A 19,021-nucleotide genomic window follows, 5' to 3' on the forward strand; every position below is an offset into this window, starting at 1 on the left:
CGAGCCATATTATTGTGTGTTTCTAAAACATTGTGAGTATAAAATAGTAAATCATGAATTAGCTGTCTTAAGGGAAACTTGGAAAACAAAGTACAGCATAAGACTCCGGATAGAAGAAATGTCTTAAAGGATTAAAAAAAAAAAAAACAAAAAATTGAAAGGGGAGATGGGTGTTCAGGTGCAGCGTATACTATTAACAGACAAGAATCCAAATAAAAGCTTTGTGATCCAGCTATTGTCATGTCTTCTGCTTCACAGTAAAGCAGAACTCTCAGTAGAGTTACACGTATATTCCTCATCTTTACCTCTTACTCTTCCCTCAACCTGATCCTTGTCAGTCTACTGAAAGGACTCTTTTCAAGGTCACCAAGGACCTCTGTCTTACCAAATTCAGTCGTTTTCTCTGCCTTTACCTTGCTTCTCAGCAGTGTTGGGACACACTGAGAGCAGTGTTTGCCTTCCTGAACACTTGATTCTGAGCTTCAGTATAGGGTGTCAAACTCAGATTTTCCTCCTCACTGGCCAGTCCCTCTCTTCCTTTTGCTGGCTTCTCTTCCACATGTGGGTAGGATCTCAGGGCTCAGGAATGCTATCTTCATTCTCTCTAGGTCAGCCCATTTAGTCGCAAGGCTTAAAAACCATATACGTACTGATGACTTACACATTTTTATCTTCTTTCCCATCATTGTTCCTGAGCACCAGACTGAAGTATGAATGGCCATTTTAACACAACCATTTACCTAGTTTGAGTCACAAACTAGAAGTCACCTTGATAGCTCTTGCCCTCAACCCCTACATGGAGCTTGTCGGTAATTCCTGTTGGCTCTGTCTCTAAAATAGATCCTGAACGTTACTATTCCTATGTCTGTTGCTACACCCTTGCCCAGCCCACCAACATCTTAGCCTCCCTTCTGTCCCTTTTCCCCATACAGCCAGCATTCTTTCTGAAACAGTGATTACATCAAACCACTACCTTGTTTAAAACTCTCCAGTGGTTCCTCATTGCACTAACAATGAAATCCAGATACCTTAACATGGCCTGGGAGGCCCTGCAGGTTCTGGTTCCTGCCCCTTCCACCACTCCAGAGACTGGAATTCTCTCTCCTTCCCCAACCTGCCAACCTTTTTCTCACTTGGAGCTTCTGCACCAGGTGTTCTTTCTTCCAGGAACATTCTCTCTGCCCACCTTCAAATGTTGGCTCCTACTTATTTGATCAGATCTGAACTCAAATGTCACTCTTCAGGCGGCCATCTCTGACTCGTCTCCATCATTAACTCATAACCATGGCTCATTTTCTTCTTAGCACTTACTGTAGTCTGAATTTATTATATGTTTGTCTACACATCCATTGTGAATGCGAGTATGATTTCTCCACTGAAATTTAAGTTCATTACAGCAGGAATTCAGTCTTCAACACTGCATCCCAGAGCCTAGAAAAGTATATGGCACACAACAGAGTTCAATAAATACTGGTTAAATTATTGTATCATGATGCCAGGCGGATTTTACGAGACCAATTGTAACTTATACTCACCTTCACCAGAAAGAACCCTCTGCCAGTCTAGTAGCAGCTTAACTTTAAACAAGTTCTTTATCCAGTGAGCCACAGTTTACTTGCACATCAAATGGTCCTGCTTACCTCATAGGGCAGATAGTTAATTAGGGAGTAAATGAAGTGCCTGACAACACAGTAAAATACTTGAAAAAGGTAGCTAATTTTCTACCTTTTCATATTTAATATATGCATTACCATTTCAAAGGTTCCAAGGTTCTTTTGAACCTACAAATGTGTATATAGGCTCTTCTCTAGATAGAAGGTTTTCCTCCAGACTCATGGGTGACTTACATGGTTATCTAAATTACTTGCCTTTTCATCTTTCAGTAGCTTTCTTCTCTCGATTGTCATTTTTCACAAAGAAACACAGTTTTTTATCATTTCATTGACATCGCTGTAATGTGAACTTTAAGAGGGAAAGACAGCTGCGATGCTGATTCCAAGTGCTCAAGAAGGCTCACAAACCAAGACCCTTCCTCTGCACGCAGTGGGATGCACGCCTTAGCAAAGGATCACTGAGCACCTGTCCTCAGGGCCGTTAGAGGCGGCCCCACAACTCTGCCATGCTGCCTACGAGGGGGAGTTTGACGGAGGTTCTTCAGGTACTGAGATAAGCAGACATCTTCCCTGAGACTTTGCTAGTGAGCTATGAAAATTACATCCACATGTCTTCATCACAGCCCCGCATAACCCTGGCTTTCGACTGCACAGCACTTTTTACAGGAGAAAGGGAAGGCACCTCTGACGTTCCTCTACTTTTTCCACTTTTTCTGCGTGCTCAGCCAGGCCACCAAACCCCGCAGACCTTGCCAGTACACTCGGCACACACTGTCCTTGTATTTTCAGTTTAACGAACAAAAGACCTCTGAAGGCGGCCGTTGTAGCTTCAATACCAAATAAAGCAGTGAGGTTTTTATCAAACAAACTGAGCTACAGAGTATTTCCAGAGAGCTCTATAGCTTCAAAAATCAGTAAGCTGAATACATTTTACCTAAAAACCTCTTAAACTTATTTACTATCTTAACTGAATTATGAAAGTGTAAACACCCTTTATCTCCAAGTACTCCCCTCAGTTCTCTTTTGTAACAGGACACTTAGCCTTTTCTAAAATTTCTACCCTTGAATCAAAGAGCTTCCCACTACAAGTGGACATTTCTTACTTTCCTAATGTCTTTACAAGCTCTAACAGTAGGTGGTGCTACGAATGCACGGAAATAAATTTGCATAGACCAGCAGAACTGTCACAGCTTTATTTCGTGACTCATTACAACATAGAAATATGCTTTTTTTAATACTTCATATAAAGTTACTGACATACAAAATTTTTTTTCTTTTTTTCCTTTTAATGAAAATGATTTAACTTAGAAATCTGTTGTGAAACTTTTGTCTAGTTTTGCAATTCTCAGAAATTCCAGTGCAAAAATAGATCCCATTAGAGACAGCATAAAGTGCTTGGAATGAAGAGCCAATGATAAAGAAAAAGCACAAAAACATAGCTTCATCCTAGGGTATAAGAAGAGAGAATACTTAATCCTTATGGAAATAGAAACATTCTATAAAAGGGATGCAACAATTTTGAAGAGAATTAGAGCTATATTTCTAGAGTACTATTACTAGTAAATAGTAACAAGGGTACAAATTAGTATCTCAGTATCAAAGTGGTTCAATATTATATATGACACATGGCTCTTTGGAAAAAAATTTACCTGATATATACAACCACGAGAAGAAAACAGACAAATCCCTTTCGTCAATGATTACAGTGAATGAAAGACGTGCAACATTTAATCGCCACAATGCACACGCTTTCAGTACAGAGATTGAAATACAGTAGTCTGAGGTTTGGCTGTTTTTTTAACAATGAGCTGTGCTGGATGTTTATGTATGTATAAAAGGGCTTTGTGATTGTTTTCTTTTGTATTTTTCATATTCACAGTTGATTAAAATAAAGTTTCCAAGGTGTCCAAAAGAAGCAAAAGCGGCAACCTTTGGACACTTTTTTGAGAATTTTTGAAACTCACATACTTATATTTCCACAGGGAATATATAGAAATTTTACTTGAGTAGAGTTGGTAAAAAATTCTACTATAATTAGGTTTACACAGGAAAATGTAGAAGATTACTATTTGGGTAGTTTAAAAGGTAACAATGAAGTCAGGGTGTAGCTATAGATTGTTTCTAGCTTCAGAAGAGATCCTTGGAAATCTATATTGAATTTTTTTTTTTTTTTCCAAAACAGTTCACAGTCTCTTGAATTTTTTAAAATATGGCCTTGAAGTCAGAGTAATTAGAGCCAGGAGCTGCTCACTGATTTAATAAAATAGAGAATTAGAACATGATTCTAGTGAAATGGGAAAACTAACAAAAGTTTGATTTTGAAAAATATTAAATAAGGAGAAACTAAATTATGAATTTTATATCATTAAAGATTGCACAAAATGTAATGACCTCATCATGCCAATAGTTACTGGAAATGGGCCTTCATTACTTGTTTATCATTTTAGAAAATATTGGCATTAATTTCTAAGTCATTTTCTTTTGCCAAACAAGTTATGTGATAACTTTCTGTAAATTTTAAAAAACAGATTTGAAATAGATGTGAAATCTTAACACCTTTAGAGTTAGTATTTAAATTTTAGAAAAAGAAATTAGTAATGATATTGAAAGATGGCTTGAATTTCACCCAGTAGTACTTCCCTCATATTTTTGTTGTCTCAAGACAGATCACATTAAGCATTAGTGAAATAATATTTTTTAAAGTGTTTATTGACTAAAAAAATAAGACTGGATCAGAAAAGTCAAATATATTTCATGTGGGGGCATTTGCTGTTTTTATTTTTTTCATGAGAAATTCAGGACTGAAGAGGTGAAAAATTTGAGATTGTCAGAATGGGGTATCTAAGATCTTCAAAGCCAATTTTCTGACAGTACCAAATATACCCATAAGCACAAGTTGTGTTACTCAACAAGTTTTAAAGTTATTGATCTTTTTTGTGAAAGTATTCATTGTTTAGTTTTGTGACCCTTATGACAGACTTTTTTGGCTTTTGCACTGTTGCTATTTAAAAAAAAAAAAGGCTGCCCAGTATTCACTGGGATCCCACAACCACAACAACAAAACAACCTATATTTGTAAACCTGTTAGCTGAGTAACATGGCACAGGATATCTACTGAGACTTAATTCCTCCCCACCCAATCCATCCATACACAGTCAATTCAGCTATAACACACACTCAAAAAATACTTGATTAACAAGCTGAGATTAAGAGTATTTTGAATGATCTTAAAGAAACTCAAATATAATGCTGTCATGAGATCTTGACCACCACATTGTTTTCTGGTCACCAGGCACTAATCAGAGGTTCCATCTGCAAGCTTCCATGAGAAAGCTAGTGAGGCAGTGGGGCCACTCCTCTACGCCACGGGGCTCTACAAAGAGGCCATTCCAAGGGATTCACAAGTCACTGACAGAACTTAAGATTCCAAACATTAAAAGTACAAAGATTTTTGTCAAAATACAACTCTATCCTTTCATATTCTAGATTAATTTAAAAAGCCAGAAATAATACTACACTTGGGTGAAACAGGAAGATCTTGAGATGCAATGTACCGTGTTAGCAGACAACCAGGACAAATGGACACAGGCCTCCTGAGGTTTGAACAAGCCAGCTCTTTAGTCCCGTGACCTGGCCTCAGCAGCTTGCAGCCTCAACAGTTCGGCAGCTCTTTGCTGCTTACCAGGATCTAAGTATATTTCAAGAGTCCCAGAAAAATGGCCCTGGAGACCCATGGAACCAAGTCTCACCTGTCTTGAGCTACCCACACTTGCAATGTTATGGCCACACCAGAGCAGCTCATCAAAGAGGGAAACAATGGAGGGCTTTCCCCGTCCAGGGCACCATTCTGTCACCTGATACTGATGCTGATGGACTCTGAAGCAGAACAGCTGTTGCAAAAGTGTGCACGACACACCACGGTCCTTCAGGCTTTCTGAGCAACTTGGCACTAGTCATTCTGGCACACTCATCGCCAGCAATGGATGTGTCGCCGGGAAACCAGTCTCCTGGCATGGCACGGCTTCGTGAATGAAGATGTAACACGCCTTTTGATTATGATAAATAATCACTGGCCATGATTACTTGATTAATTATTGTTGCAACCCCAGTGAGAATACAAAGGAACAACAAAAAAAAAAAGTGTGATTTCAAACCCATATGTCCACTGGGTTCCATACTAGAGTTTCACGTAGGTATAAGGTAATAAACTAAATTCAAGTCTTTTTCACTTGAGAGCCATACGAGACATAGGCTACAAAGGCACTGCCCCTGTAATGGAATTTTGTTTTCATTGCATTGAATTGCATTGCATTGAATAGTATCAGTACAGTATCCAGTTTACTTCTTCCCACAAAAAACGTCCAGCTCTTCTTTTGGAACACTTCACATGGTGCAAAGGAAGGGCTAGTTCCTCCTTTCTTTTAGTCCGCCTGTACGAACAGTATTCTTCATACGTAACTTTCTTTCACTTTCTCATCCTGGAGAAAAGATGTGAGAACTGCAACATCGACTACTGTCTGGTTTTTGTGTAATGACAAGTCCTTTAAGTGGTCATCATCACTTTGGTCCTTGGCGAAGTTTACAAATACCTGTCAAAAGAAAGGTGGACCTTTGTAAATACCTCTCTACTTGCTCCTCCTTTATTCTGATTGCATTTCACCATGTGGAGATTAATTCAGGTAGCAGAACACAAGATCGAATAAGTAGATTAAGTAGAAAACTGTGTGAGGGGGACGGGGATACCTGGAAAAAGCCTTAACCATTTAAAAACTGAGCTTCCCTATTGCCCCTCAAATCACCAACTGCTCGGTCGTCTATTTTGATTCATACAGGCCTGATTAAAAGGGAAGAGAAACATAAACTAACATTTACTGAATAGCTACTAAGTGCCAGAATCCGGTTGGTACTTGATGTTATCTAATTTAAATGGGATAAGACACCTGGCAAAATGTCTGGCACATGGTAGATACTCAGAAAATGATAGTTACTGTGATTATTATTACAACCTATTCTCACAATAACCCTCTAAAGTAGATAGAATCATCTCCCTTTACACATTCAGAGCGGTTTAGTAAAAAGCATAGCTTGTTGGAAATCAGAAATTCAAGCTCAGACAGTCAAATCTGCTCTAGGACCCATAATGGGAGTGGGGGAGAGGAATCAGGAATCTTCACCCTGAAAAGTCAATCTGTTTTGGACATTCAAAGCTTACTTGGTCAAGTGTTGTCTGAGAAACAGAGTAGTCTTCTATGTGGAGTCTCTTTTTGCTCTGGGAAAGGATGCTGAATATCCTGGCCAGAGAAGATAGTGAAGATGGAAGCTGGTACTGTAGCATGTTCCGGTGCTTCTCTTTGAGGACACTTCCTGGGAAGGCAAGTCCGAAGAACTCCTGGACAGGCTTCAGGTCAGGGTTGGACCCTGCTATCCGTACCACTATTGTGTAACCATCTCCAAACCTGAAAGCAGGGAAAAAAAAACACCAATGGAAGATCCTCAGGAAACTTCTCAAAATAAGTATCTGAGAGAAGGAACTGGTTACCATTTACTGAGTATCTATTCTACATGACGTGCCATGCCAAGTGCCTCAGACACACGATTCCATTAGATCCTCACCTGGACACGTGAAGTCTGACATGTTACAGAGAAACTGAAGCCCAGGGAGTTAGTCACTTGCCCATGGTACAGAGCTCCTAAGTGGTAGGGCCAGGATGTAGACTCGTTTGTGTTGGACTCCAAAGCCTAACCATACTGACATGTGTAAAATTCCCCACCGCATTTGTTTAGCAAAGCCAGAAAGCAGATATTCCTAGGATACAGACTCAGAAAGGTTAAGTGATTTGTCCAAGGGCACACACCAAGAAAAGGTAAAGAGAGAATTCAAATCAGTCAAGTCTGTTTGACTTCAAAGCCCCCATTCTTTCCACTATACCATTTTGTTCAGTTTATTTCCCCTTATTTTAGAGCCACCATTTATATGCTCACAGAAAGAATAAGCACAAGTGTTCTCAGTAGGTGTTATCCCCAAGAAATTATCCTTGTTACCTATTTTTCAGATGTTGGACGCTGCCGAGACACCTGAACCTCCCATTGACCATAATTGCCATCCTAGTGCAAAGAGCTTCACATTCTTCCATACTGTGGGAAAACAGAGATTTTTGTTTTAGAAAGATGCTCCTCTAACCATCCAAACATCATAGGACATCTGGAATTTCGAAGAAATAGATTCCCAGCTTCCTAGGGCACAATTGCCTCCTATGACAAATACACCAAGATGTGGGGATAACGCTGTTTACAGCCATGCTGTTTACACTTGTAAAAAGAGAAAAAAAAGTTGGAAACAGTCCAAATATCTACAAAAAGAGGAACAGTTACATAAATTAGGGTATTTCCTATTGGAATACTGCCTACTCAGGGCCATAAGAAATGATGACACATCTAAATGTACTGACTTGAAATAATGTTCACAAAATATTAAGTGAAAAAGAACAGTGTATGTACAAAGCTTGCATTTTGCTTGTAAAAATACACACACACACATGCCTGGTGTGGGTGTGTGTACGTGTGTGTGTGTACAGATTTGCACAGGAAAACTGCAAAGATATATAGCCAATGACAGCAATGGTTGTGTCCTAGTGATAGAATTTCAGGTGATTATCACATTTTCTCTTTGCCTTTCTATACTTTCTAATTTTTATACAATGATCACATTGCTACTTGGAAAACCTTAAACACAACACAGATGCCACGCCAAGTCTTCACTACTGACCTATGAGATGTAAGCACTACTGATCTGCCTTCCTTGACAATGCTTAGGGCACAATTCCACAAGAATCGCCGGGCTTTGGGGTCCATGCCTGTGGTAGGTTCATCCTGTAATTAGAATAAAATAAGTCCTATTATTTGTTAAAACACAAAGATAGATTTGTTTTTAAATGCAGAAGCATCTTTAAAATAGCCTAAATTTCAACTTACCAGTCTAGTTATTTCTTGATAGACCAAAGAACCAGACCTCACATACAGCAGTAAAATGCATACTTGTTTGTAACCAGTTCACTCTTACCAATGTGTCATTCAAGTGGGAAACTCAAATTTTTGTAAAATTAAATTTCTCCAAATGAATAGAAAGGGAAAGGAAAAAGCTATTTAGTTTCAATCATCTTTTCATGACTGACAAGTACACACTAAAAATTCTTTTTGTCTGAAATCTCTATTAAAGTCCATATAAGGTTTGGGTAAAATTACTTTTCTTCTTTTTTTATTCTAGCTCATTACAGCTTGGCCTGTTATATTGTACTTGCTAGTCTTAGAGAAACAAATTGCAGACCCAAATGGTCCAGATAACATTAAAGCCTTAAGGCTTCTGCCTGTAATCACTTCCAGGCAGAAGAAAACGGGTCAAGGGGCTATGTCCAGTTTAATCTTCTGTTTTCCATCTATTTGTATGTTAGGACAATGACCCAGGTGCCACCCTGGGGATCTTGAAGCTGTGTCCACAATCTCCATCTTCAGGAGATGAACACATAGATCGTCAGAAAGAATGTTCCAGAGAAAGGTCAAATCACATATCCAAGACTCAGCCACACGTGCTGGGGTTCCCCAACACCAGAGAAACAAGGGCCCTGGAGCATCTCTCCTTTGGAGCATCGGAGGGCATGGCAAAGCCACCCCAATGTGTATCAAGGAGAAGAACAAAGGAACTTCCTTCCCTCTGGTTTTCTAAGGCTGCTCTGCCATTCCTGGTCGGAGGAAGGATGGCCAGTCCGGCAATATCCCTAGACATACAGGACTTCAGGGAAGTGATGTTTTCCATTCAGGCCCAAACAAGAGTGCTCCATGCACAGTCATACTCACCAGAAACACGACAGGGGGCCCGCCGATCAGAGCCATGGCCGTTGAGAGCTTGCGCTTGTTGCCTCCACTGTAGTTGCCAGCATATTTTTCTCCATACTTTACAAGGCCCAGTTTCCGAATTGCCCACTCACCAACCTAGAGTAATAAAAAGGACCTTGACTTTTGTCTGATTTGTTAATCATGCTTTCTTACACTTGTATATGATTCTTTACAGAGTAGAACTAGGAAAATTCTTTTCACTGAGTAGATTCTATAATATCAAGTGCCAAGGAGCCAAAAAGCAGGGGGAAAGGACTCGGGGTGGGCACAGCACTTCCTCTCTGCTCTCCAGCACGTGTCTGTCCACTCACCCCTGCCCCCACCCCTGCCCCCACGGACTCCCACCCTGCAAAGTAGGTGCAAAGAGCCAGCATTTCATATTGCTGCATCCATGCGTAAAAAGAGCCTGAAGCCAGTGGTCACTTGTAAGGTATACCGTCAGCCTGCCGAAGGGGGCAGGCTGGCTTCTGGTGCCCACCGTACCTTGCCAACTTCTTTCTCTGGGACTCCTCTCAAGAGGGCAAAGAACTCCACGTGCTCTCTTCCGGTCAGTAGCTCTGTGATGGCATCGAACTGAGGGCAATAGCCCATGTTCTGATGGACTTCATGGATGTCTGATAAGATACTGCAAAGGAAAAACTGGTCAGGTTTCAAGCATTTAGAGAGATTCTGATGGGACAGTCTTGTCTCATGTTCCTATAAAGCATGCTTGCACATGACAAAAATAACCAGTGAGCGCACTCGCTGTAGCCTGAAGGAATCATCTTTCTACCCCACGCCCCACCCCCCAGAGGCCAGCCCCCTGGCAGTCAGGGTTCCCACCTCTGTCCTGCCTACTTGCACCTGGCTCTCCCAACACCTCAAGCCGCAGGCTCAGTCCCATTTCAAGATCCCCTAGTCCGTCCCAACTGCACTACCTCTACCAACAACCCCACTCACACGGTCCTGGGGCTTTAACACTAAGTCTCCATCCCAGACGTGGCCCTGTGACCCAGCCATACATACCAAGTACTCTGTTACTCCGAAGTCTCCCTCATGGCCATTCAGACCCAGAGGAGGCCCAGCAAATCTGGGTGTGACCTCCCTCCCTCTGCTGTTTGCTGCCCATACATTGACTCGGCCACAACATGGTCTAGACCCCCTGGTCCCACTATTTACCCAACCCGGGCACCCTCCTGGTTTTTAAGGGTTTTGTTTTGGAGATCTTTGTTTTATTTTGCTTTTGTTTTTGATCACAGGCTCTCCGAAAATCTGGTGACCAAAAAATATATCTACATACACAGCTTTAAATATATTGGTGGAAGCAGCTTTTGGGCCCAATGAGGCCCATGTCAGGTTAAGAATCCTTGATGTGGGAGAAGCTTAGTGTCCCATCCAGTCTGCTGGCTGCACATCGGCCACCTCTGGACAGCGTTTGGCCTTTGTTTGGTCTTCTAGCAGTATTCATTCCCTTCTGCCTATCTGTTTCACACTCCCAGGTCCAGCCCTTTCCAGAGTTATGATTGAGAGGCCCACAGACACTGTGCCTGGCCCTCCCAGCAACACTGCCCAAGCCAGCTCTTACAACAGGTCACTGTGATAAACCTTAGTTTGAGCCCATTGCTCCTGTTGCTTTGTATCCCAGGAACCTGGTAGAAGGAACAAACCTGGGGAAGCAGATGCAGTCTTAGGCCTGCTATTCCAGAATTTCTGTTCTCTTAAACCTTCTCTACCCTGCTACTGAAAAAACTGATAAGAGACAAAAGAGGGGACCCATGAGTACATTAAGTCCCTCACTCTTTTCAATTTTATTGACTATTAGCCCCCTATCTATTATTTCTAAATTGTGAGTCATCACCCATTAGTGAGTTACAAAATAAATTTAATGGGTCACGATAAGATTTTTTTTTTTTTTAAGATATGCCTATTTATGTGATTTTGTGTATTTACTAGGTTGAGAAGTAAATGTATTTGCTACTATGGGTCATGGTCAGAAAAGTTCAAAAGCCACTGTCTTACACCACCTCTCCATATAAAAAGCCCAGAGAAGCCCCACATATTTAGAGTACCCAAGGGTAACATTGCCTAATAGGTCTCTAAAGTGGAGATGCGCCTAAAGATCAGATTGCTTAGTGACCTGTGCATTTTCAGATAATGGCCTATTGTGGCCTCGATAATTGATACCCTTTAGGGAGGGCAATTTGGCAAGTACATACCCTTTTACCTTGTAGGAATGTTCCCTGAGGAAATAAAAGATGAACGCAAGGACATATTTACATAGTCAAAAACAGAAACTAATAAATGTCCAGCAATAAGGAACTGATTAAATAAACTGCAGATAAGTATACATGGGGGGGGGGGGGTTTATGCAGCAACGCAAAGGCTACATCTTAGAATATGCAACCCATTAAGAAATGTCCATACTAGACTCATTAACAATAAACTAATTTCAAAAATCTAGATATAGTATGATCTCAATTTTACAATATATTTATATGTGTAAAATAGAGTTTGGGGGTGGTGGGAATGTTCTAAAGCTGGATTGTGGTGATGAGTGCACAGCCTTGTAAATCGACTAGAAATCACTAGAAATCACTGTACTCTTAAGACAAGTAAACTATATGCTATGTAAAATTATACCTGAATAAAGCTGTTAAAAAAAAAAAAATAGAGGGAGACTGGGAGAAAAAAATGTAAATAGTAGTTATCTTCAGGTAGTGGGATTATGGATGATTTTTATTCTTGTCTTTACACTTTATCTATTTCAACATTTTTATAAATTACCGTTATAGTCAGAAAAATAAAAATATATTTATTTAAATAAAAAAAAAAAAGTCTTTGTGGCAAAATACAGTCCACGTCTTTTCTCACCTATTTTTGTTCAGGAAAGCATCTCCTCTGGTAACAGTGGTATCTCCAGTTAACATCTTGAAAGTTGATGATTTCCCAGCCCCGTTAACTCCCAGAAGTCCAAAGCACTGAAAGAGATTGGGTCAGCTGTTTAAGCAAACTTCTAATAATCTGAATATAAATGACCCTTATAAAATAGTCACCTCAGCTTAGTTTTGAGATGACACGACTCTAAAACATTCTTAAATGTCAATAAAGAGTCAAATTTTGGGGGGTTTTAAGAACTTTATAGATATTTAAACATTTATAATGAGACATATTGAGCATATTTGTAAATATTACTGGAGCTGTCAGGTTGAAGCCAAAGTTAATGTGTGAAAAACAGTAATGGAAGCCCAACCAAGTCACATTTCACCACCTAATTTGCCTAAAGGGCATAAAAGAACACAAACATGAACAAGAAAAGAAAAAAACCTACTTAAAAAAAATCTATTTGAATTTCATCATCTTGAATGGATCACAAAGACACATTCTGGATGTGCATTCTTTTCTTAAACTGCCTGAGATTATCCAAAATTGTTGCTTTTTGACATCTTCTCAATGACTGATTGCTCCATATAGACATAAATAGAGAAAGCTTTAAAAACTACTTTCAAGCCTTACAGACGTTGTTGTTTGATTGGGTAGGTAATATGAATTAACAGGGCCAAGTACAGTGTAGACAGTGCCTTTACCTCGCCAGGCGGAATGCCAACGCAAATCCTGTCAACAGCAGGCTTCCTCTTTCTTCTATATATCTGCAACCAACAAAATGCAAAAATTCAAGAGCCATAGTGAATCACAACTATCGCAAGCAACTGGGGAAGAGGGAACTATAACCCAAACACACCACGAAGCAAGGCTCATCAATAAAACTAAGTCACATATTTGATATGCCAAGAGCCATGATCTGTCTCTGTGTCTGAATGATTCAAAAGCTTAAAATAAAAGTGAATTTTTTATTTTTAATCTATTATCAACCTTTTTAAGAGACATTGGTCATTTATATCTACATAATTTTTCATTTACTTGATATTGTAGGCATTTTAAAAATTAAATTCTAGGGACACCTGGGTGGCATAGTCGGATAAGCGTCCAACCCTTGATCTCAGCTCAGGTCTTGATCTCAGGGTTGTGAATTCAAGCCCTGTGCTGGGCATGGAGCCTACATTAAAAAAAAAATTCTACAGGGCCAAAATGTATAATCTAAACACTGCAAATATTGTACATATTATAAAAAAGTGAACTAGAGTGGGCTGAAACAAACCGCTCTCCTGAGCAACAGAGACATACCAGCTTTTTAGACCATGATACTCAAAAATCAACCATTTATTCTTCCTACCTCGGCTTTGACCGGATATACAATTTTAGTATGTTTTAACAAACACATAAATGTAAGTGTGAGAAACAAATATACTTGAGAACCAGACTTCACATTACAGAAGTATTCTCAGTAGGATTTCTTTAATTAAGAAGTCCCCTTGGTGTATCTTAAATAAAATTAAATTGATAGAAGTTTGGTCTCGATGCACATATTCTTTTCATTAATCAAATCAGCAAAAATGCTCATTTCCAACATATAAAGCTGAAAAAAACTGAAGTTGTTACAGCCTGTACTCGCTGCCTCACCTTAGTCAGCTCCTTGATTTCCAAGATGTCGTTCTGTCCTCCACCATCAAGAATTCTCTGTCTTTCCCGCTTCACATCTTCATCCTCATCATTCAAAGGAGGAAGCTTTGCATCTACAGGTCTTGGGAGAAACATTTTAAGAAAAATCAGTATTTCAAGGTATTTTTCAAGACAAAGATCCAATTTTTAAGGAAGTCCTTTAAATCTACTCTCCACAGTTTTTAGGATCAGCAGTGCTGTGGGCTAGAGGATGCAAATTTAGCTGGATCGTCTTGAGTTGAATGCAATGCAACCACCACTGACCAGTGATTCCCCGTGTTCTTCTGTGACCCTCAACCAGATGCTCCATGAGTTCTGAGAAAAAGCTCACCTGGGCCTGATGAAGAATCTGTACTGGATGAGAACAGTGATGAGGAAGAATACCACCCCTTCCACGGCCATGGCGAAGAGGTTTCGTCCCACTAAGTCCCAGGACAGTGGCGAAACAAAACGGTTCTCCCCTGGTAGACACAATGCAGAGATCCAGTTAGAATGGAGGCACCGAAGACCATGGCCCTTCCTCAAATTCAGGCTCAAATTTACCTCTGTTCCTAGAAACACCAATGGTTATTGCCTATGACAAGGAGGAAAAATTAAGGGAGTGACTACTTCCAAGTCTGATTTAGGGTAGGGTTTTGGGAAAATATATTGTGACTCATTATCAGTCAGAATTTCAGAACCAACATGTATTAGACCTATAATTTCATATCTTATGTTTCCTTTTTAAATGAGACATGCCAAAAATCCTTTTTAAAAAAGGCAAGCAATCCAGGGTAACTTCTAGGGTATTTTAGCAAACTGTAAGTTTCACTAAAGGAAGATTAGAGAGCACTTTAAAAAGATGCCTCTTGGGGCGCCTGGGTGGCTCAGTCATTAAGCGTCTGCCTTCGGCTCAGGTCATGATCTCAGGGTCCTGGGATCGAGCCCCACATCGGGCTCCCTGCTCAGCGGGAAGCCTGCTTCTCCCTCTCCCACTCCCCCTGCTTGTGTTCCCTCTCTCGCTGTGTCTCTATCAAATAAATAAATAAAATCTTTAAAAAAAAAAAAAGATGCCTCTTTCAGTAGCATATAATATAACCTAGTGAACCAATTAAATCACCCGGCTTTATGGGAATATTCCTTACATTCCTTATGTATCTCCTTTGTACCTGCTAGATGGAAAAAAAAAAAAGTTCCTCTCCTATGTCTATTTAATAACATGGCCCATCTAGCTATATGAGCCAGTGGATAAAGAATAGTAATGTGGCTACAGGAGAAATATTTTTAAAGACTCTAAAGACAGAAAGAGCTGCAGTAAATTACCTTTTTATAGACTGTGTAAAAGGCCCATGATTTTCCTCGTCGTCAGAGCCAAAGTTTGCACCCTTCCTTCTGATTCCCTGGCCTGTATCCAATTCTCAAACTGTGCTTTGAGTTTTCCAGTGACTAACAAATGCAACCAGTGGCATTATTCCCTGGATTCAGGATAAAGCCACTGTTTTTTTTTCCTTACCTCTAAAACCTCCCCTCTCCTTTTTCTCAATGCTATCTGAGACACAGACGAATGTTCTATCCAAAGACCCATGCCACATCCAGATTCATTGTCATGAACCTTTTCTCAGTGGTGGGAAGTCCTATGCCCCGTCACCAGCCTCTTTCCAACCCAAAGTCCGGAGAACTGAGGCTCACGAGAACGGCCATCTCCAGGCAAGCACCCTCGAGCCGCTGCTGTCACTCACCAAACCTTTCCAAGGCGTCAGCCATTGCCTGGTTTTTCACCATGTCAATGAGCCCCCGTCCCAGGCAAAAATGTGGGAAGATCAAGAATACAGACTTCAGGATATCATTGATGTTATTCAGCTTCTAAGAAAAATATAGTAAGACAGAGAGAAACTGAATGTCATTTATGGTTTAGGCTAAAAATATATCAAGGTCTGCAATAACGGGAGAGAAGAAAAATTTGATTCCCCGGGGTCAAACTGAACCTTTGAATTCAGACACCAATAAGAGTGGTAGCCACAGTTGATGACATATGACATAATAAAATTTCCTCTTTAGAGGATTTGCAGTAATGCTATGAGTGTGGAGAACTATGAGCAAAGTTTAGAAACACGGTTATGTTTAATCAGAAGCAAATCCATAATAAAATACTGGCTTAGCATTTCAAAAGCAAATTGCTCATGTCTGGGTCCACATTTCAGCTTCAGGATTTTGTTGGCATTTTAACAATTCTTCTTGTGTACATCAAGCCAGTGGCCAAACATCCAACAGTTCCGTTGCTGTGGGCTGAATGCCTTGTGCTAGGGCACAGGGCGGGCAAAGGTTAATAAACAGTCTCTACTCTGGAGGAAATGAGTGCATCATTGGTGAGGTACAGGAGGCGGGAAGTGAGGGCTTTTGGGAGCACTGGGGACTGAGAGAGCACCTCCCATAGGGCAGGAAAGGAAAGCTTCACAGTTGAGCGCGGTCTTGAGGGGTTAGTGAGAGAAAGGAAGTCAGACCTACAGGAGAATGGAGGGTTTAAGGAACAACCAACTCAGATAAAGTTACAGAGCCTCGGGAAAGGGTGTGGCGGGATGCGGCCAGGAAGGGCCGTACAGCTCTGAAGGCCTTGCGTGCTAAGTTAAGGTGTCTGGACAAAGACAATGCCAACAGGAATGGGCAGAGACCCTTAAAAAGACATGCAATTAGGGCGCCTGGGTGGCTCAGCTGGTTAACCGACTGCCTTCGGCTCAGGTCATGATCCTGGAGTCCCAGGATCGAGTCCCGCATCGGGCTCCCTGCTCGGCAGGGAGTCTGCTTCTCCCTCTGACCCTCCTCCCTCTCATGCTCTCTGTCTCTCATTCTCTCTCTCTCAAATAAATAAATAAAATCTTTAAAAAAAAAAAATAAAAGACATGCAATTGGAAGAACTGACAAGGTAAACAGTTGAATGTGGGAAATAAGCAAAAGCAAAGTATATATGATGCCCATACTATTGTCAGCCGGGGTGACCGGGTGGATGGTAGTGCCATCCAGTGTGACAGGAATGGCAGAACAAGTACTAGGTCCTGAGGGAGAAGATGATGAGGACAGGTCAAGTCCGGGGTATCTGGAAATAACCTAAATGGAGCCACCTGCTAGCAAGTGAAAACGTGAGACTAGAGTTCAAGGGAACAATCAGGGTCAAAGGCAAAGATCTGGGAGATAACAACATAAGTAAGACACAGAGAGGGGGGTCAGTAAAAGCCTCGGGAATGAACAGCATCACACAGAGACAAATCTGAAGTGGAAAGCAAAGATGGCAAAGCACCACATATTGGGAAGAGCAGCACCGAAACAGAAAGGAGTACAAAAGAACCTGTCAAAGGAAACCAAAGGGTTTGATCAATCAGAGAAATATAAGGAAAAGGAGGAGAAAGAGGTGCTACGCAAACCCAGAGAGGAGAGAATCTGAAGGACAGAGAGGTCTGCAGTGTCAGCACCACAGACAAGCGGCGTAAGATCATGAGCAGCACGGTCCTCTGGCTCGCAGAGGCTTGTCCCTGCAGGAGGTGCTCTTCCTGCAGGACTCACATTGTTGGTAAAGAGCTCCAGCACAAAAGTGGCCACACTGCCGTTGATCCCGATGAAGAGGTTCACACTGGTGAGGACCACATAGGCTGTGCTGGGGATCTTGAACACGAAGGAGGCTGGGTACATGAGAGGTGTGATCGACCACCTGGTAAGGCACAAAGACAAATGTCCACTGGGTGTCCCCTGCCTTCCGTCGGACTCTGGGCACCATATGCCTTCCACCCCCCAAGAGGTGCCTTACCCGTACAACAGAAGTAGAAGGGCCAGCACAGGCAGGTTGGTAGAGGACACATAGGACTTCTGCTGGAAGCAGATGAAGATGATAATGACCAGCGTGGCAGGGACCACATAGTTGCACTAGAAGTGGAACAAGGAAATGAAGTTTACCCCTAAGTCAGAGACACAACACACCCCAAGTCTTCACCATCACAGGACAAGAAAGGGCAGATAAACAGAGCAGAGAATAACTTTGAATTAATGAAGCCACATAAAGTATTCACCAAAATACTGGACAATACATTTTGACAAGCTTTTTACCCTTGGCTGATTTTATAAACTGCATGCCCTTTCCATCTTTCCAACAGCTAAGCCAAGGTGTCACGCTCAGTAAACTTACTGAACGATGGATTCCCGGTCAGAGTAATTGTAATTTCACAGGCAGCAAATAAGCTTCCATGATTCTTCCTGGAGATGATTGTGTGTTTTATAATTAATGCTATATTATAGTCTGCCCAAGTTCAATCTCACATCTATTTATAAGCGCTTACCTCATAACATCAATGTCAGAATTGTTTCATCACACTGAGAATAATTTTAAAGTCTGTCCTGACAGTGTATCAAGCCTTACAATGCAAATATAAAGGCTTGACTACAGGACAATTATGAGAGTTCATAACTGGTAGAGCAAAGCACAGGCAGGGAGGTGAGAGTGGGCTTGTTGGCTGTTAAAAGAATTTGAGCTTCGGACCACAGGGCTCTGCCTCAATCCCATCCTTCCCCATAGGTTTATCAATTTAGATGAAGACCCGCTTTTAGCAAATTTCAGAGTCTCGAAAGCAGGAAGTGACAGATAATACACAGGTAGCTAAGTCAGGTCTCTGAGTTCACAGACTTGATCTTTCATCTCTGAATCCCCTGCGCTTGCCACAGTCAGATACATCATGAGCACTCGGTACGTGTTTACAGAATGAAGTAATTACTGGGGCAAGATAAAAACAAAAACAAATGGATAGGAAACAAGATGCAGTGTAACAGGGATAAATACAAACTTTAGGTTCAAAAAGTCAACTGTATTCGTGTAGAAGGAAAGAGACCCCATTCACCAATCATTCTGGGAAATGGAAATTTCAGTTCGCTACCAAGTTGCTAACAAGACAGTGCTTCTTCTGCATGCAAAACCTGTGGGCTGAGTGATGAAGGTATGGGATAAAGATCGACTCTCTCTAGAC

At 41.1% G+C, this 19,021-nt stretch overlaps 1 protein-coding gene across 4 annotated transcripts in view; it reads right to left on the reverse strand.

Annotated features, from left to right (window-relative positions):
* Nucleotides 1-5,888: 5,888 nt before the first annotated feature.
* Nucleotides 5,889-19,021, reverse strand: part of ABCA1 (ATP binding cassette subfamily A member 1) — a 123,817-nt gene continuing 110,684 nt past the window's right edge. For all 4 annotated transcript variants that reach the window (XM_032419052.1, XM_032419051.1, XM_032419054.1 and 1 more), the window contains exons 38-50: nt 17,815-17,930; nt 17,574-17,718; nt 15,758-15,881; nt 14,371-14,500; nt 14,001-14,121; nt 13,067-13,129; nt 12,354-12,460; nt 9,987-10,128; nt 9,465-9,599; nt 8,380-8,483; nt 7,656-7,748; nt 6,826-7,069; nt 5,889-6,202 (exon numbers count right to left, since the gene is read on the reverse strand). In XM_032419052.1, coding sequence (XP_032274943.1) covers nt 6,062-6,202; nt 6,826-7,069; nt 7,656-7,748; nt 8,380-8,483; nt 9,465-9,599; nt 9,987-10,128; nt 12,354-12,460; nt 13,067-13,129; nt 14,001-14,121; nt 14,371-14,500; nt 15,758-15,881; nt 17,574-17,718; nt 17,815-17,930 — 1,665 coding nt within the window. In that variant the 3' untranslated portion in view covers nt 5,889-6,061. The remainder of the gene's footprint in view (nt 6,203-6,825; nt 7,070-7,655; nt 7,749-8,379; nt 8,484-9,464; nt 9,600-9,986; nt 10,129-12,353; nt 12,461-13,066; nt 13,130-14,000; nt 14,122-14,370; nt 14,501-15,757; nt 15,882-17,573; nt 17,719-17,814; nt 17,931-19,021) is intronic.

This window comes from Phoca vitulina, unplaced genomic scaffold (genome assembly GCF_004348235.1).
Source record: "Phoca vitulina isolate PV1807 unplaced genomic scaffold, GSC_HSeal_1.0 scaffold21, whole genome shotgun sequence".
Classification (NCBI taxonomy): Eukaryota; Metazoa; Chordata; class Mammalia; order Carnivora; family Phocidae; genus Phoca; species Phoca vitulina.